The 16,677-nt window shown below is 43.2% G+C and overlaps 1 protein-coding gene across 1 annotated transcript in view; it reads left to right on the plus strand.

Annotated features, from left to right (window-relative positions):
* SUCLG1 (succinate-CoA ligase GDP/ADP-forming subunit alpha) overlaps positions 1-13,733 on the plus strand; it is a 38,029-nt gene extending 24,296 nt beyond the window's left edge. Inside the window, exons 6-9 of the mRNA XM_077280274.1 lie at positions 1,543-1,626; positions 3,992-4,143; positions 9,668-9,856; positions 13,476-13,733. Coding sequence (XP_077136389.1) covers positions 1,543-1,626; positions 3,992-4,143; positions 9,668-9,856; positions 13,476-13,502 — 452 coding nt within the window. The 3' untranslated portion in view covers positions 13,503-13,733. The remainder of the gene's footprint in view (positions 1-1,542; positions 1,627-3,991; positions 4,144-9,667; positions 9,857-13,475) is intronic.
* Positions 13,734-16,677: the final 2,944 nt, after the last annotated feature.

The raw sequence follows: 16,677 nt of genomic DNA on the forward strand, positions 1-16,677 counted from the left end.
TTTGCTCATGATCACTTGGAGGACTCTGAGACTGACTGGTTCAAGGTTCTCTGGTCTGATGAGACCAAGATCGAGATCTTTGGTGCCAACCACACACGTGACGTTTGGAGACTGGATGGCACTGCATACGACCCCAAGAATACCATCCCTACAGTCAAGCATGGTGGTGGCAGCATCATGCTGTGGGGCTGTTTCTCAGCCAAGGGGCCTGGCCATCTGGTCCGCATCCATGGGAAGATGGATAGCACGGCCTACCTGGAGATTTTGGCCAAGAACCTCCGCTCCTCCATCAAGGATCTTAAGATGGGTCGTCATTTCATCTTCCAACAAGACAACGACCCAAAGCACACAGCCAAGAAAACCAAGGCCTGGTTCAAGAGGCAAAAAATCAAGGTGTTGCAGTGGCCTAGTCAGTCTCCTGACCTTAACCCAATTGAAAACTTGTGGAAGGAGCTCAAGATTAAAGTCCACATGAGACACCCAAAGAACCTAGATAACTTGGAGAAGATCTGCATGGAGGAGTGGGCCAAGATAACTCCAGAGACCTGTGCCGGCCTGATCAGGTCTTATAAAAGACGATTAATAGCTGGAATTGCAAACAAAGGTTATTCCACAAAATATTAAACCTAGGGGTCGAATAATAATTGACCCACACTTTTATGTTTAAAATTTATAAAAACTTAACTGAGCAACCAAACTTTTTGGTTTGTAAGATTTATGCATCTGTTAATAAATCCTGCTCTTGTTTGAAGTTTGAAGGCTCTAACTTATTTGCATCTTATTAAACCTGCTAAATCTGCAGGGGGTTGAATACTACTTTTAGGCACTGTATATAGGTTAAAAAAACTACATTGTGGGTAGTGGTGTGTGTATATAGATAGATAGATAGATAGATAGATATTGTATGTATATATTACATTAGTTTCTGTGCTTACCACTACCCACAATGTAGTTGTATATAATTCTTGTGTTTTTATTTTTTATTTACATGTTCCCGAAAAAAAGGCCAATGTGTGAGCGCTGCTTTTGCGCTTCCTTTGTAGCACCGTTAGGTGGTGCTTCAGGTCCTCCCTTTCCATATTGTATAAATATGTAAAAACCTAATTACAATGCATTTTTTACTATACAGAACTACTATATGGCCATAAGTATATTTCTGGAAATAGAATTGAACTGTAGCTAAGTGAGAATGTTATTAAGCTGTAGATTCTTATTATTTTTTCCCTCTCCCTTCACTTCTGTAATTAGCTGTGATGTTTTTGCAGAACGTTGGCACTTTGTGCTGCAGATAACCTCTCTAGTTATGTGATGGAGGCTCCGCATCCACAGGCTGAGCCGTCAGGCAGTGTAGATGGCTTCTAGTCTCTGCCGGACGCCTGTAGTAAGATCACATCAATATCTGTACCATTGAAGAACCATTCCCTGAAAGATTAATGTGTCGGCGCGTGGTTCACAGCTTTTTATTGCCGGTGCGCTGAAATAAAACATGAAATCCCTCTTCCATAATGTTCACACCGGGCCTGTGCTTTCCTTCACCCGCAGGTATCGTGTCAAGATCAGGAACTCTGACATATGAAGCCGTGCATCAGACGACGCAGGTTGGGTTGGGACAGTCTCTCTGCATCGGTAGGTCTCGTGAGCTTCATGTCGGGGAGTGTAGAGCAATGAGGTGCTAATACAGTAAATCAGAAGAGCGGACGAACATGGGGCAATTTATTGAATAATGCCTTAAAAGATACTGTCCAGATCGGAGTATAGGTTTTCCGTATCGAAACTATCGAGATTGTCACCCCTACCAGAGATAAGCAAATCGACTTATGGGTGAAAAAAAAATTGTTGAAATTCACTGAACCAATTAGTTTCGCAGTGCTTCTCCATGACTTCACATCACATGATATAGCACAGCCAATCAAGAAGAATTATCATAGCCTGTATAAAAGCCAAGGCAGGAATGCAGCTGCTGCTAGGTAATTAATCTGGAAAGTAAGAAGGCATCACAGCTTGGCCATGAAATAATGAATAAACACTGCAGATAGGGTGTAATAGAGCTGCCATCCGTTTACTTATAGACATATATGTTGAGGTCACTGTGACAATACTAAGGTATTTGCATGTAAAGTGCTCAATACAGTCCTAGGAAACTTCAGAGTGTTACACATCTTTTCCAAGCAGTTGGAAAGTTTATGGCGAATTGATTCTCAACAATTCTGATTTTTTTGAGAAGACGAAGCTGGAATACTTAGTTATCAAAAGATTTGCTTATTTTTAAACCCCAAGTGGTCAGGTGCTACCAGGCTCAGGATGTACACAGCCTGAACCCCACCGCTCTGCTCGCTGTGGAGGCAGTTCTCAGTTACTGCAGCTTAGCAACTATAGAAGTGAGTGTGAGCAGAGCGGCAGTACATGAAATGGCCAATACCTATTCTATGGAAACGGCGCTTTCCACCGCTGTATACTTTGGCTCCTCTGGACAACAGCTGATCGGCAGAGGTGCCCGGTTTTCAACTCAACCTATGTTTTGTACAACCCCTTTTAATAAGAATGAACAGTAAATGAGTAGGAGCCTTAAATCACTGCAGCCCTTTACGGTCCACACTGATGTTGTGAGCAGATTAAAAAGAGAAACGGCTCCCTGTGATCACGTTCTAATGTCTTTCTAATGTCACCTGTGCTCACTGCAGCTAAGGCTTTTATTCCTGAGAAGTTAGCCCCGTCAGCTGCCACTGTTCCCTAGTTCCTTAGCTCCTTGTTATGTGTAATATCCCTTTAATTCCCTGAAATTCTACTCTCTCTCGTGTTTGACTTCTGACAGCAGCTTTGTTCCCACATTTCATCACATTTACAGTTCTTTAGCCAATTTACCCGCTCCTTCATTCCTAATTAAAAGGAAAAAGTACGGCGCAGTTTAATAAGCCAGCTCGGTGTCCCCGACGCGTGCGCGGCGCGGATCACATCGCCAGCAATGTTCAGGGGAAACTATTGATTTTACCTTTCAAAACTTGGATAATTGGATGTTATTGTTTTGTGCACGAGCAGCAGCATCTCCCTCGCCTCAGTAACATCGCGGTAATGAATTGTCTAATGAGAACTAATTTACCCCTCCGATAGAGACGCACGAAAAAGTGCAAGAAATCACTAAGGAGATCAAGATTTTTTATTTTATTTTTTTTATTTTATCTGCTGCAGAACCTCTTTTTTATCATATGGAAGCAGAATTCAAGATATATTTATAATTGCATAAAAATTTTGCATTTACCTGAAATTTTCCCACCTCCATTGCAAAATTGAACTCTCTGGTCCCCACTGTGTCATGCATTTCTTAGCTCTGCTCACATCTAGTGATGAGCGGACATTATAAGATGTTATCCGAGCACGATTGTGCGCTATTAGTATTCGAGCACGCCAAAGATACTCTATTACCGCATGAGCATGCTCAGATAACACCTTATCCGAGCTCGCTCACTAATCACGACTCTCGTCCGGTCCTGACCTCCCTGGGAACCTGAACCTACAAGGCTGTTCACATGTCATCTGATATACCTGTAGGAGGCTGGTCTGACGGGGTGTGATATCATGCTGATTGACAGCCAGCTCCCCACTGGCGAACTGCAGGAATGCGGCTGTTAATCAGCACGATGGCAACATTCATAACTCATCAACAGAGCAGCTCGGAAGAAGAAGAGCTGCTCTGTAGATGTGAAGCACCTGATTCGCTGGCAGGAGTGGTTCGTGACTGGTCGGGTAGAACAAGCAGGTAGTTGCCTCTGTTACTAAGTACCTGCCTGTTAGTTTTTAGACCCAAAATGTAAAAAAAAAATAAAAAATTATTTATGGATATGCCCTGGACAACCCATTCCCATTTAACCGGTCCCCTCTGAAGTTCTTTTTTTTTATCCAAAAAGTCACGCCCTTTGGTAACCATTTCCACCCTTTGTGATTGTTCCCGGGCATTTGCAGCTCTGTAGTCACTTTCGTTGACTTGCTTCTGAAGGTATCGGCGGAGACCCCTTTAACGGAACAAACTTCATTGACTGCCTCGAGGTTTTCCTAAATGACCCCAAGACGGAGGGGATCATTCTGATTGGTGAAATTGGTGGAAGTGCTGAGGAAAATGCTGCTGAATATCTGAAAGAACATAATACCGTAAGTGTCGTAGTTCATTTCAGAATAAAGCTTTCTCTTGTGATTTCTCCCACCCTCTTTTTTATATTGGAAAGTAGGATTTGTTAAGAAAGCAGTGATAAAATATTTGCAATAAATGCATGTAAAGAAAAAGAAAACCTTAGCCAATATATGTCTTCTTTTGATGTGTGTAAATCTGTCTCCATGGCAACAGACTACAAATAAACTCTACGTAGTCAGATCCTGCAGTTTTGCTCCTTAGCCAATTCTTAGTAACTTAAATTCCTTTTTTTTTTTTTCTTTGTAGCGTCACTACTAGGGTGCTAAATGGCATTTACGACCGCTTTGTCCCCTTAGTTATAGTTATAGTTAGTTAGTTATCAGTTAGGGTACCACTGAGCGGAGGGTTTGGCCAACTTTAACCTCTTTCCAACATCATGCGTAATAGTACGCCGATGTCGGGCTCCTTCCCTTTTGATGTGAGCTCCAGCAGTGACCCTACATCTTTCCCAGGATAGGTCAGCTGTTTTGAACAGCTGACATGTGCCCGCAATAGCCGCTGGTGGGATCGCAATCCACCCACGGCTATTAACCAGTTATATGCCGCTGACAGCAGCATTTAACAAGTGCTTCTGGTAATCGCGCCGGAAATATGCCCACCGGTGACCAGCGTCACCTTATCGCGGGTCACCGGTTTTGGCATGACAACCAGAGGTCTCCTGGAGACCTCTATTATTGTCAGTGCCTGATTGCTGTGAGCGCCACCCAGTGGACGGCGCTCATAGCAAGTGAGCAATTCTGCTATACAGGTCCTTCTCAAAAAATTAGCATATAGTGTTAAATTTCATTATTTACCATAATGTAATGATTACAATTAAACTTTCATATATTATAGATTCATTATCCACCAACTGAAATTTGTCAGGTCTTTTATTGTTTTAATACTGATGATTTTGGCATACAACTCCTGATAACCCAAAAAACCTGTCTCAATAAATTAGCATATTTCACCCGACCAATCAAATAAAAGTGTTTTTTAATACCAAACAAAAAAGCCATCAAATAATAATGTTCAGTTATGCACTCAATACTTGGTCGGGAATCCTTTGGCAGAAATGACTGCTTCAATGCGGCGTGGCATGGAGGCAATCAGCCTGTGACACTGCTGAGATGTTATGGAGGCCCAGGATGCTTCAATAGCGGCCTTAAGCTCATCCAGAGTGTTGGGTCTTGCGTCTCTCAACTTTCTCTTCACAATATCCCACAGATTCTCTATGGGGTTCAGGTCAGGAGAGTTGGCAGGCCAATTGAGCACAGTAATACCATGGTCAGTAAACCATTTACCAGTGGTTTTGGCACTGTGAGCAGGTGCCAGGTCATGCTGGAAAATGAAATCTTCATCTCCATAAAGCATTTCAGCCGATGGAAGCATGAAGTGCTCCAAAATCTCCTGATAGCTAGCTGCATTGACCCTGCCCTTGATGAAACACAGTGGACCAACACCAGCAGCTGACATGGCACCCCACACCATCACTGACTGTGGGTACTTGACACTGGACTTCAGGCATTTTGGCATTTCCTTCTCCCCAGTCTTCCTCCAGACTCTGGCACCTTGATTTCCGAATGACATGCAAAATTTGCTTTCATCAGAAAAAAGTACTTGGGACCACTTGGGACTGGTTCAAAAGTGGCTTTACCTGGGGAATGCGGCACCTGTAGCCCATTTCCTGCACACGCCTGTGCACGGTGGCTCTGGATGTTTCCACACCAGACTCAGTCCACTGCTTCCTCAGGTTCCCCAAGGTCTGGAATCGGTCCTTCTCCACAATCTTCCTCAGGGTCCGGTCACCTCTTCTCGTTGTACAGCGTTTTCTGCCACATTGTTTCCTTCCAACAGACTTACCATTGAGGTGCCTTGATACAGCACTCTGGGAACAGCCTATTTGTTGAGAAATTTCTTTCTGGGTCTTACCCTCTTGCTTGAGGGTGTCAATGATGGCCTTCTTGACATCTGTCAGGTCGCTAGTCTTACCCATGATGGGGGTTTTGAGTAATGAACCAGGCAGGGAGTTTTTAAAAGCCTCAGGTATCTTTTGCATGTGTTTAGAGTTAATTAGTTGATTCAGAAGATTAGGGTAATAGGTCGTTTAGAGAACCTTTTCTTGATATGCTAATTTATTGAGACAGGTTTTTTGGGTTATCAGGAGTTGTAGGCCAAAATCATCAGTATTAAAACAATAAAAGACCTGACAAATTTCAGTTGGTGGATAATGAATCTATAATATATGAAAGTTTAATTGTAATCATTACATTATGGTAAATAATGAAATTTAACACTATATGCTAATTTTTTGAGAAGGACCTGTATAGAGGCGATCTGATCATCACCTCTATGTAGCAGAGCTGATCTGGTTGTGGCAGCTTCTAGTCTACCATGGAGTCTACTGAAGCATGCCCAAAGTAAAAAAAAAAAATAAATAAATTAAAATAAAAAATAAAATAAAGTATAAACACAATATAAAAGTTCAAATCACCCCCTTTTCGCCCCAATCAAAATAAAACAATAAAAAAAAAAATCAAACCTTCACATATTTGGTATCGTCGCGGTCAGAATCGGATTAACCTGATCGCTAAACGGCGTAGCGAAGAAAAAAGTAAACTCCAAAATTACGTTTTTTGGTCGCCGTGACATTGCATTAATATGCAATAACGTGCAATCAAAGATTGTGTCTGCACCAAAATGGCATCATTAAAAACGTCAGCTCGGCACGCAAAAAATAAGCCCTCACCCGACCCCAGATCACGAAAAATGGAGACGCTACGGGTATCGGAAAATGGCGCAATTTTTTTATTTATTTATTTTTTTTAAACTTTGGAAATTTTTTTCACCACTTAGATAAAAAACAACCTAGACATGTTTGGTGTCTATGAACTCGTAATGACCTGGAGAATCACAATGGCAGGTCAGTTTTAGCATTTAGTGAACCTAGCTAAAAAGCCAAACAAAAAACAAGTGTGGGATTGCACTTTTTTTGCAGTTTCACCGCACTTGAAATTTGTTTTCCTGTTTTCTAGTACACGACATGGTAAAACCAATTATGTCATTCAAAAGTTCAACTCGTCCCGCAAAAAATAAGCCCTCACATGGCCACATTGACAGAAAAATAAAAAAGTTATAGCTCTGGGAAGGAGGGGAGTGAAAAACGAAAACGCGAAACAGTGAAAAGCTTCGGGGGTTAATCTAATGTTCACGGTGATCTTTTAAAATCTGGTTTCAGCACAACGATCCAACTGTCAGACTCTGGACAAACTGTCGGGGGTGGGCAGTTTCAGGCCTAATCTTTTTGATGTCAGGGGATATCGGCTGATGCCATTGTGGCCTGACAAAAAAAAGCATGAGCGCTCGGTAATGCCGCACTTTGTGTATGGGTGAGGAGAGGGCCAACAGTATTTTATGTGTATGGGTAGCGTAATAGTGTATTGTACAGGCGTACCATCAACGTCTGTTTTTAGGAAAAGTGCTGTAAATGAAAAGGAACCATGAATGTAGGAAATACGCCAATGCTTTTTTGGAAAACATACGGATCCTTGTGTACAATTCTCTCGGATAAGAGCTCTCTCTGACTGTAAGGCTGTGTGCACACGTAGCATATTTTTCGCGGTTTTTCGCTATAAAAACGCTATAAAACCGCGAAAAAAACGCTACCATTAAGCATCCTATGTAGCGGAATGCATTCCGCATTTTTTGTGCACATGCTGCATTTTTTTCCTGAGCGGAATCGCATTCCAGAAAAAAACGCAGCATGTTCATTAAAATTGCGGAATCGCGGCGATTCTGCACACATAGGAGTGCATTGATCTGCTTACTTCCCGCACGGGGCTGTGCACACCATGCGGGAAGTAAGCAGATCATGTGCGGTTGGTACCCAGGGTGGAGGAGAGGAGACTCTCCTCCACGGACTGGGCACCATATAATTGGTAAAAAATAAAAGAATTAAAATAAATAGCGATATACTCACCTTCGATGTCCCCCGCAGTCTTCCGGCCTCTCCGCTGCACGCTGCCGCTTCGGTTCCTATAGCTGTTGTGCGGTGAAGGACCTGCGATGACGTCACGGTCTTGTGATTGGTCGCGAGACCGCATGTGACCGGTCACGTGACCAATCACAAACCGTGACGTCATCACAGGCCCTTCACCGCACAACAGCTATAGGAACGGATGCCGCTGAGGTCTGCAGGTGAGTATAACCATGTTTTTTATTTTTTTTATTATTTTTAAACATTCGATCTTTTACTATAGATGCTGCATAGGCTGCATCTATAGTAAAAAGTGGTTCACACTTGTCAAACACTATGTTTGACAAGTGTGACCAACCTGTCAATCAGTTTTCCAAGCGATGCTACAGATCGCTTGGAAAACGCTAGCATTCTGCAAGCTAATTATGCTTGCAAAACGCTAGTTTTCTGCGGGTATATGCATGCTAATTCTGCATGCGATATACCCGCGGCAGGAGGCGCAGAATTGCCGCGGAAATTTCCGCGGAAATTCTGCAACGTGTGAACTTAGCCTTAGGCTTCTCCTGCACAAGCCCTCCCCCTCTATTATGTCTTCAATGGGATATAAGGCTTAAGGAAGGATATAATTCCTTTTTTAACACTTATTTAAAGTTTACATAAAAAATTGCTATACATTTAAAATTTACCCCCCCCCCCAAAAAAAAAAAAAATAAATAAAATAAAATAATAATAGTTCCAACGTTTCCGAATTTGTTTTTTCTTATTTCCCCTCTGCGACACGTTTCTGCTCCGGTCTGTTGATTTTTATCGCTCTTTTCACCTCTATTTGCCACTAACTTATTTTTCTTTAAAGGCTGGAAATGCAAAAAATTATGCTTGGTAACTTTTATGTTTATTTTTTTTGTAGAATTGAATTTAGAATTTACTCAGAACTTACACACTCCGACTTCCCACAAGGAAGAGGGGAGGGGGTTGGTTTCGACCCTAAAGCTTTTGGGGGAATTATTAAAGATAGTGTTCCTTGATTGGGATTGGTGCCGCCACCTTTTTTGTGTATTTTAATTTTTTTTTTTTTTTTTTTTTAGCATGCTGACTAAGAATATTATCAGGAATTGTAAAGTGCTGCGGAATATGTTGGCGCTATATAAATAAAAATTATTATAAAAAATTATTATAAGGAAGGGACTAAGGGATAACAGTATTGCATCTTTAGTCAACAATAGATGGGGATGTAGTAAGGAAAGGGGTAAGTGACATGGCGAATTAGAAGAACTATACTACATTTTTATGTAGCGGTATTTGCTAATTTTATTATTTTTACATATTGGGATAGGAACTTGGAGATGGTACCACCCCTTTTAACTTAAAGAATAAGATCTGTTCATTGCAGATTTACTGTGATTTTCTCGATTTCGTTAGTGACACGAATGTCCGTTTTTGCACACTCAGCTCCTATTGAAGTAAATGAGATCTGCATTACAAGCTGGGTGTCACGGCTATTCCTTATACTTTCCTATTGTATCCAACAGGGCTCTAATGCTAAGCCTGTGGTGTCTTTTATTGCTGGCCTGACCGCCCCTCCGGGCAGGAGGATGGGACACGCCGGTGCCATCATTGCCGGCGGGAAAGGAGGAGCGAAAGAGAAGATTGCAGCCTTACAGAGAGCCGGCGTGGTGGTCAGCATGTCTCCTGCCCAACTCGGAAGCACCATGCACAAGGTAAAGCCCCCAATTCTGAGTGATTTGTAGTTGACCGTCAGGTCGGTGACTGCCTTGTTCTCCGCAGTTCTGGCTGCCGTTCATATTATTTTTACCCTCCCCCTCTGCACCTGCAGGCCCTATTTGCGCTCTCGGCCGTGCTCCGCGCACCAGTCTTTATGTGCAGAAAACGTAACTCTTAAGAATTAAAATTGCATTTGGCATAGGAGCAAGGAAATGGCGAAAAGAAATGTTTCCAGCACAGCGGTCACCCTATTCGGGGAAACCTTCATCCTGCGATGTTGGTGGCGGTACAGAGCTGAAAACTGCTTTGGCTTCACTTTGTAATAACGTGTAATTGTCAGATTAATCCAGAGAGCGCGTTCTCCAGGTGATCGTCTGCAGCCTCATCCAACGGCTGCACAATATTTTTGTCACTTCTGGAGATTTTTTTTTTTTTCCCTTTTACAATAGCAAATTTGCAAAGTACATTGGAAGCAAAGTCTTGCAACCTACCGTAGGCAATGACAGGGGTGTCTTAATGAATGGGCTTACTCCACCACCGAGGGTCAGTCCTACGCTACTTTTGCAGTATAAGGGTAAGTGCACATGTTGCGGATTTTGCTGCGGATCCACAGTAGATTTGATGCAGCACTTTTAAATGCGATTTACAGTAGCGTGTAAACCTATGGAAAACAAAATCCGCAGTGCACATGCTGCGGAAAATTCCGCACGGAAACGTTGGGGGATTATTTTCCGCAGCATGTCAATTCTTTGTGCGGATTCTGCAGCGTTTTACACCTAATCCATTATAGGATTCTGCAGGTGTGAAAACGCAGGCAAAATCCGCATGGAATCCGCAGGTAAAATGCAGGACATCTTGCCTTCGGATTTTGCTGAAACAGCGCGGAAAAATCCGCAAACAAATCCGCAACGTGTGCACATAGCCTAAAAAAAAAAAAAAAAAATGAATCCCTCAAAGGGATTAAAATATATTTAAAAGTATAAAAAAATAAAATTCAAAAGAAACCAACGTTCCCCCTTTTTAGCAGTTTTAAAAAGTAAAGTAATAAAAAAGACCTATTTGGAATTGCTGCGTCTCTGAAATTTTAACTCCAATCTATGAAAATACTTAATATATACTTACCTTGTAATGTCGTCACATCCTGTTCCGTCCGGATCCCAGAATTCCAAGCGGCGGAAGTTCACCATCCTCCATATTGGGACACCCTAGTGATGAGTGTCAATATGGAAACTGCTGCTGGTACCAGCCTCTTGCGCGGTACCACCAGCAGAACACCGTTGCACCACACACACATTGTACACTCCGCAACACACACACACACACACACACACACACACACACACACACACACACACACACACACACACACACACACACACACACACGTCTTATGCACCACACACTGTATACTATGTGTACACACACACACACACACACACGCACGCACACAGAGACTGTATACGCCGTACACACCACACACACTGTATACGCGTACACCCCACACTATACGCCATATTCAGCCTCTTGCGCGGTACCACCAGTGGAACACCGTCGCGAACACGCTGCTGCCACGATTAGCCGAATGATTCACTGACTGCCGCCATCTTTGTACACGAGGAATGCATGCGCAGTTTTAATGTGACCGCTGATTTACTGCACCTGCGCGAATAATTTGGCTGATCCCCGCGGCAGATCCGCGACTTGTCTACAGGCAGAGGAAGCCTGTCACGTTAAAGGGGTTTTCCCAAGAACAAAAGTTCATTTTAAAAATTTGACTGTGTCTGACCGTGTACGGAGCATACCACATCTCCTGGGCAGGGGAGGAAGCAAAAGACAATACTGACATTACAGAGGATTCATTTTGTCAGGTAAAATATTTCACGGACTGTTTTTAAACAATACTTTACCTCACAAAATGTATCCTCTGCGATCTCCTGCTGTAATGTCAGTATTGTCTTTTGCTTTCTCCCCTGCCCAGGAGCTGTATACAGGGGGAGGGGAGAGTGCACATAGGAAAGAGGACACACAGGGGGGAGACAGCTCAATGGAGAGAACACATGAGGGAAGAAGACAGCACAGTGGTGGAGAGAGAGCAGACCAGGGGGAGAGCACATGGGGTACACAGGTCAAAGAAGAGATGACATGAGAGGAGAAGACAGCAGATGGGAGAAAGAAAGCGCACAGGGGTGAGAGAGTCAGAGCACAGTGGGGAGACAGCTCAAACAGGACAGCACATGAGGGGAGAACACAGCACAGGAAGGAGAGAGACAACAGACAATGGGGATAGAATATGGGGTAGACAGGTCAAAGAAGAGAGCACAGGCAGGAGAAGTCAGCACATAGGGAAAGAGAGAGTGGATAGGTGAGTGAGCACATGGGGAGGAGAGATTCTCAACACTCTAAAGCCTGTCCCATCGCGACATTACCGCCCTCCCGATGCGATTGAATCGGGCCTTCATCTAGTATAAAATAATTGACCAGTACAGTAAACACGGTGGGGTCACTATATCTCCATTAAAAGCAGGAAAAGATTTGATTTCCTCAATCTTTTTTTGTACTGGAAAAAGTATTAAGGGGATTCTGCCGCATGGAAAAAAATGCTATTAACCTGCTGATTAACCCCATATCTGCAGGTTAAATCTGCTGGCTAACAGCGTAATGACCCTTCTGTGCGCCGTCACTTAGACCCCCGCTGCCATGAAGAAATGAACTTTACTCTTCCCGGAAGCGTTCAGTCACTGCTCTGTGTATATAGAGTGGCGGCTGGAACCCCCACCACTGGCACTGACTGACAGCCACTATTCATTAGGGCTGGCTGTCAGTCAGTGCCGTGTGCGCAGTTATAGCCGCCGCTCTCTATGCACAGTGGTGACTGACCCCTCTTGGCAGCGGCGCTCTAAGTGCTGGTGCCATGCAGGTTCAGAACACTATTAACCCCATATCTGCTAGTTAATAGTGTTTGTTTTCCTTTTAAACACAACAAATAAAAGGCAAAGTGCAGAAGTATAAATCTGTCATCGAAGATTGTTTATTTTGGTGTGGACACCTGCAGAAAAGACAGGGTAAAAAGCAACAGAACAAAAATGCGCTACGTGTGAACACTGCTTAATTGTGTGTTGAAAGGGGATCCTGCGTGCGTGCGACTGCTGGGTTCCTGCATGTGTGCGATGGCGGGGAGCCTGCGTAGGACAGCAGAGTATGTTCATGCAGCACTGAGTGATTCCTGAGCTGTAAGGGCTTTTCCCTTGCACATGATGGCAGCAGAGGATCGCTCTTCTACCATATTTTGCCGGTGACAGGCAGATGGAGAGACAATTTGTAATGTTTTTGTTATGGAGCTCTGTGGACGTCTTCTGTGCGAATTTGAGCAAGGTGTGATTTACTGAGGTTATAGGTGGCAGATCGACAAATACCCCAGTGCTTCTCCTACGTTCCGTGCGTCCTTCACCTTCCCATATATTTGGAGCCTCCTAGAACGCTGCCATGCGTCTGTTTGGTCCCTATGCCCGTACTACATAAAAAAAAATAAAAAAAATTACCAGGTGTTAATCTGAAGGCAGCGTTCGCCTGCAGCTTGTTCCATGTCACTAACATACATTATTTATCTCCCTGCAGGAATTCGAGAAGAGGAAAATGCTGTAAGGGAGGAGGGAGAGACGGCAGCAGCACATCATCGCGTCCGCGTCGTTTCCTTTCGTCCAGATCTTTGCTCTCCGCACCGGTGTCTTTTGCACAGCCACATGTGAAGCCATAACTGTTATTTTAGCCTGTCTCCCCCCGACATGAAGAGCATAGAGGATCTCTCTGTGGATCTGCTCACTAGACTGTACAGCCTTCCTAAAATAAATATTTCCATTTATTTTGGATCCTAAATATGTGTTTTTGTTTTTACTTAAAAACCAGTGGCAAATTTTCATGATTTCATGATTTTTAAAACAAATGTTGCTTCTAAGATGATGCTCACTGAGGACCGGAGTTATGACCCAAGGGCGTGTTCCCTTGATGCTCCTTGGGAACAGACGAGAGACATGCAGCCGCAGGGACTCTAACTTATTTTTCTAACACACCGAAGTCGCTCAAATAACACCTTATCCAAACATGTTCGCTCATCCCTAGTTCCTATCACAAGCAATGAAAAAGCTCAACTAGGATTTCAACATGAGAGGATGAAACACTAAGTGGGCCTCCAACCCATAATTTACAACTACGATGTCGCCCCATAATCTGAAAAGGGGTTATAGAGGGCACCTCAGCAGAGGAAATGCTCCGGCGTCCGTCATCTTTGCCAGTGATCTTTCAGTAGGGCAGAGAGAAGTATGCCCGCGCAAGAGCACAATGGAGGACACTGTGTGAATGACACAGGACACGTTATCGACGCAAAGCGAGAAGGACGACAACTATCGTAAGAGAGTAGGCGCCTGGATCAACACTGAGTCCCATCGGACCGCACCGTAAGCATTGCGAACATATACAGCATGCTATTATGATGTCTATATGAGGGCATATAGGTGCTGGCCCTCTGTTACTGGTGACCGGTTCTCTTTTTAACTTCTATTTGAGGATTGTTCGCTGACTATAAAGTTTCCTGAGGACATTCCTTGTTTGCACAACTGAATCCTTCCCTTATTTAACGCAGTGCTGCCTGAGGGACCATAGATCACAAGCGTCCAATATTGACCGTCTGCTTTGTCCCTTGGGCACATGGTTTTCTCTAGTATCTCTTGATGATATTATGTAGTGTGGATATTAAGAGTCTTGGCGAGGAAATCCTTTCACAATTCTTAGACGCAGTTGTTCACAGATTGATACTTTTTATACATGTTTTCTTACTCCAAGCTGTTCAGGCTTGAGAGCCAACTACCAATTAACTAAATCAGATGATGTGCATCTCTGTAATGAGGAGGGGTATTGTCTAATGACGTCAAAACCCTATATAAGGTGTGCTTAATTATTAGGCAACTTCCTTTCCTTTGGCAAAATGGGTCAGAAGAGAGATGTGACGGGCTCTGAAAAGTCCAAAATTGTGAGATGTCTTGCAGAGGGATGCAGCAGTCTTGAAATTGCCAAACTTTTGAAGCGTGATCACCGAACAATCAAGCGTTTCATAGCCAATAGGGTCGCAAGAAGCGTGTTGTGCAAAAAAGGCGCAAAATAACTGCCCATGAATTGAGGAAAATCAAGCGTGAAGCTGCCAAGATGCCATTTGCCACCAGTTTTGCCATATTTCAGAGCTGCAACATTACTGGAGTAACAAAAAGCACAAGGTGTGCGATACTGAGGGACATGTTCAAAGGTGGTCGTTTTTTAGCCTTCCTTACCTTGGCCAAGAAACATAAGATAAAACGTCAAGACTGGGCCAAGAAATATCTTATGACTGACTTTTCATAGGTTTTATGGACTGATGAAATGTGAGTCTTGATGGGCCAGATGGATGGGCCAGAGGCTGGATCAGTAAAGGGCAGAGGGATCCACTCCAGCAAGGTGGAGGTGGGGTACTGGTATGGGCTGGTATTATCAAAGATGAACTTGTGGGACCTTTTCTGGTTGAGGATGGAGTGAAGCTCAACTCCCAGACCTACTGCCAGTTTCTGGAAGACAATTTCTTCAAGCAGTGGTACAGGAAGAAGTCGATATCGTTCAAGAAAAAGATGATTTTCATGCAGGACAATGCTCCATCACATGCCTCCAACTACTCCACAGCGTGGCTGGCCAGTAAAGGTCTCAAAGAAGAAAAAATGACATGGCCCCCTTGTTTACCTGATCTGAACCCCATAGAGAACCTGTGGTCCCTCATAAAATGTGAGATCTACAGGGAGGGAAAACAGTCCACCTCTCGGAACAGTGTCTGGAAGCTGTGGTGGCTGCTGCACGCAATGTTCATCGTAAACAGATCAAGCAACTGACAATCTATGGATGGAAGGCTGTTGAGTGACATCCTCTGGATCAACATGTTAGGGCATGTTGGTTAGGTTACAGGTTGAACTAGATGGACTTAAAGTCTTCCTTCAACCTTAATAACTATGTTACTATGTTACATCATAAAGAAAGGTGGCTATATTGGTCACTAATTTTGGGGGGTTTTGTTTTTGCATGTCAGAAATGTTTCTTTCTAAATTTTGTGCAGTTATATTGGTTTACCTGGTGAAAATAAACAAGTGAGATGGGAATATATTTGGTTTTTATTAAGTTTCCTAATAATTCTGCACAGTAATGGTTACCTGCACAAATAGATATCCTACTAAGATAGCCAAATCTAAAAAAAAAATCCCACTCCAACTTCCAAAAATATTAAGCTTTGATATGAGTCTTTTTGGTTGATTGAGAACATAGTTGTTGATCAATAATAAAAATAATCCTCTAAAATACAACTTGCCTAATAATTCTGCACACAGTTTATATGTTGTAGTAATATCACAAATGGAAACACCTTTGTTTCCCTGATTTTCCATTTTTAATATTTTTCTTTAAAGAAGCACGCCTCTTCCTCCTCCCATTAAAGCTTTTTTATTAATATACTGCAATCATCATATTATGTAAGCGTTGTGTACTAGTGTTGAGCGAGCGAGTATCATGGGTGGTTCAAGCACAATGCTCAAGTGTCTGACCTGCAAGTTTCACAGCTGTTAGCCAATAAAAGTGCAGGGATTGGCTGTCGTACACTGTAATGCCATAGCCATGTTGACTTTACTGTGAATGGCGAGCCGCATCATGTCATCGGGTCTTATAGGAGGCTCGGTGACGCAATGCTCGGTACACTGTGTTCAGGGAGAATTGTTATATGAGGGAGAACGTAGGTATAATGTAACAAAACTGTGGG

This window comes from Ranitomeya variabilis, chromosome 1 (genome assembly GCF_051348905.1).
Source record: "Ranitomeya variabilis isolate aRanVar5 chromosome 1, aRanVar5.hap1, whole genome shotgun sequence".
Taxonomy (NCBI): Eukaryota; Metazoa; Chordata; class Amphibia; order Anura; family Dendrobatidae; genus Ranitomeya; species Ranitomeya variabilis.